General features: G+C 31.9%; 1 protein-coding gene across 1 annotated transcript; it reads left to right on the top strand.

Moving 5' to 3' along the window:
- Positions 1–175: 175 nt before the first annotated feature.
- LOC110444479 (transient receptor potential cation channel subfamily M member 5-like) lies at positions 176–2,965 on the top strand (the record flags this gene model as incomplete). The annotated part of the gene is made up of 5 exons (XM_021488850.1): positions 176–254; positions 726–895; positions 2,010–2,101; positions 2,352–2,504; positions 2,851–2,965. Coding segments are annotated over exons 2-5 (517 nt in total), but the record flags the coding sequence as incomplete, so codon positions are not given.
- Between the last annotated feature and the right edge of the window lie 289 nt (positions 2,966–3,254).

Raw genomic sequence — 3,254 nt, 5'->3', positions numbered from 1 at the left:
TTTTTTTGTCAGTTTTCTAAACATGGTCGTTAATAATTTAGGCACACAGTGAACTATGAATATATCATTTTGGAAAACACCATTATTAAGATTAATACATTATTTGTATTTTCAACATGTTATAATATCTTTTTCGAAAAAGGTGAAAAAGGAAGGATTTGGATAATAATATTGCTATTATTGTAGGGTTCCGGAAAAGCTGCTGACGTATTGGTTTTAGCTTGTGAATGTGCAGGGAAAGAGAAAGCAGAGAGGTAATATTACTTCACTCATTACAGCATTTATATCAAAATGACGATGCGACAAGTTAAATGTTTTTTAAGATGTTGTTGGGTTTGTTTGTATCTGTTTTTGTATCCGGAAACATATCATATCACTTGTTAGACATAATGAACATAAGCAATGATATCTAATACCAGTGACGACATTATGTCGGATTTTGTCTTGCAGATAAATTACAAAAACAACTTATAGACAATGACTGGATATTTCACAATACCTAATATATCAGGAACGTTGAATATGTCATGTCGTATACAATCTTCATAATAAATAAATGTTATTTGCTGAACTTTTCACTTTTTCCAGACAGTATATCTATAGTTCGACAAAGTCATATGCGAACATTTATTTTGAAATTGGATAGATTTATCAAAAGGAGATGTCATAATCGTACCTTATATCTATGATAACGCATGTGTTTATCAATATTTTTAATCTTTAAGATTAAGATGGGAAATGGAGTTCAGAAAATTAACTGGCGTAACCGAAGAGCATAGAGCTGCTGTGCACGCATGCATCGAGAAGAGACATTTGATCAAAATATTTGATATGACGAACACCTCAAATATGCCAAATGATATGAGTGATGTTATCTTAATGGCTCTGCAGGACGGTAGGTCAATAAAATTCAAACATGATTCGTATTACATTTAATATTATATTGAGTATTTATCACTCCCCAGAATCCAAACTATTCTAACTACATGTATACTGAAATTAAGAAATCTTTTTAAGGCTAACTTTGCGAAAAATGTCTATGTATTACTTATGCCACTTTATGGATAAAATGCATATAGAAGTAATGAATATTGCATGGCATGTTATCAGTTTCACAGGTTTACGATTCTTACCTGAATGACAGTATTGAAATGGGAAGTTATGTAAAGTGCTTTTTAAAATATACAATAAACAAAATATATGGTTTTGATCCACCATAAATAGACCACGTATTCTAATTAATCGAAGTCCGAAATGAAGTTTTTTTTTAAATTGTGATTGCCAATATCAATTTTCTTATTCAAATGAACTTTGATCTCACAAATTTACCTAATAAAAGTTACCGACAAGTCGAACTTAACTACTCCTATATGTCTGTTTTGTTATACACACTGATTGTAAATATATGTGGTAAACGCCATTATATGAATTTGTTATATTTTAGGTTGTTTAGCTTCATTCATTTTATAACAAATATGAATCAAGTTTTTGACAATTTACAAGGATATTCATCACTCTTATTAGTTCGGTTGTAAGCGCACAAGTGATTTAAATGTGGGAGAAAACCGCTACCCTGTAAAAACACACCTTGTCCGGCATAAATATATATCTTAATAATTTAAAAGTTACATATACACCTTCCACCTTTTATCTGTCATTTAAGAATATTGTGATACTGTGAAATCGCTAATTTTCATGGGTTTTCGTTAGTTCCCTTCATCCACGAATTTGTAGGTCCAGGAAGGAAGTAATTTTAGGTTTGACATAAAGCTATTCTACGTATGACCGGATACTCTTAAACCACACATTCTTGTACCCATGATACAGGATGTTGTTGAGACGCCTAGATATTGGGCCTCGCGGAAATATCTGATTTCACAGTATTTTGTCATTCCTGCCTTTAGATTTTAAACAAGAAGAATTGAACCTGCACCTTGCTATTTATATGTATTATTTTTCATGTTAATACTAATATGTAGACTTTTATTATCAATTATGTTTTTCAACAGTGAAGCGGGAAAACAAGGACCTTAGTCAGCTGAAGCTTGCATTATACTGGAACAGAATCGACACTGCCAGTGATATCATGCAAAACATAAGCGTAAGTCTAACCATTATGTTTATATACTGTCTGTCTGTCTGTCTGTCTGTCTGTCTGATTTCACAGACAGATATTATTGAATGATTTGGAAAGACTTTCTGCTGCATTTTATTCTCAAAGAAATAATCTTAAAACAGTTTCCGATGACTACCCTGCCTAATATTACAGTTACAGAAAATTCAAGGAACAATTTCAAAGACAGATATTACTGTATGTTTTGTAAAAACTGTCTGCTGTAACATATTTGTAGAGAGAGAATCTCAAAACCGTTTTCGATGACAACGAGATGATAACATCTGCTCTGGTGTTGGATAGATGTGACTTCATGGATATCTTTCTCGTAAAAGGCAAGGACATGGCAAGCTATTTGACGAAGGAAATGCTCCAAAAACTGTATCTTGAGGTTGGTAATTTAGAATGTTCAATGAATATTGAAATGTTATTTTTGGTCACATACATTTTGTAATATTTCCATAAAACTTCGATATAATGCCCATTATTTTATTTGTTCACCTTGTTTACTGCCAACATATTTCAATGTCTCTTTTTCTCGTTTTCTGAAGAATTCCTTTATACAGTTCTCTCAATTATAGCCAAACCCCTTTCTAACGCCAAAACGTTTCATGTCAAATGATGGCAGTATAACGTGTTTTACTGAATGTAAAATAACACTTGCAAACTCTTTTATGTATTTTTATATATGAGTAGTAAATATCACTTAAAGTAAATCAAATATACTTTATCCACAGATTCCAAGTGACGGTGTTCTGAGAACCATTTTGTCGAAAGCTCGGATAATAACCGATTTAGGAAAAGATGTGAGTATGAGAAAGTGTAAACGCCTACAATTATGGATCACGAACAGTATGTTTTCCAAACTTTATATAAAATTTTTGGCCTTGGAATAAGTCTAATCATAAATAAACGCATTTATATATATATACGAAAAAGTAAATCTTAAGCAATTATAATATTCAAAACGGGTTTTCCATTTAATTGCAAGCATTCTTTCATATCATCCGTTGATTAGTGAACTAAACTTCATTACACTGCCACAGTTTGTACCGCTTTATATATATTGACATTATTTAACTCTTTCCGTACCGATACTCCGGTCCGGATTCCGTACTGGATGTACTTATTAGACTCGCCC

The sequence above is a fragment of the Mizuhopecten yessoensis genome, unplaced genomic scaffold (genome assembly GCF_002113885.1).
Source record: "Mizuhopecten yessoensis strain PY_sf001 unplaced genomic scaffold, ASM211388v2 hete_36131128, whole genome shotgun sequence".
NCBI lineage: Eukaryota > Metazoa > Mollusca > Bivalvia > Pectinida > Pectinidae > Mizuhopecten > Mizuhopecten yessoensis.
The sequence above is the reverse complement of the archived record's forward strand: the minus strand, read 5'-3'. Positions and strand labels throughout refer to the sequence as shown.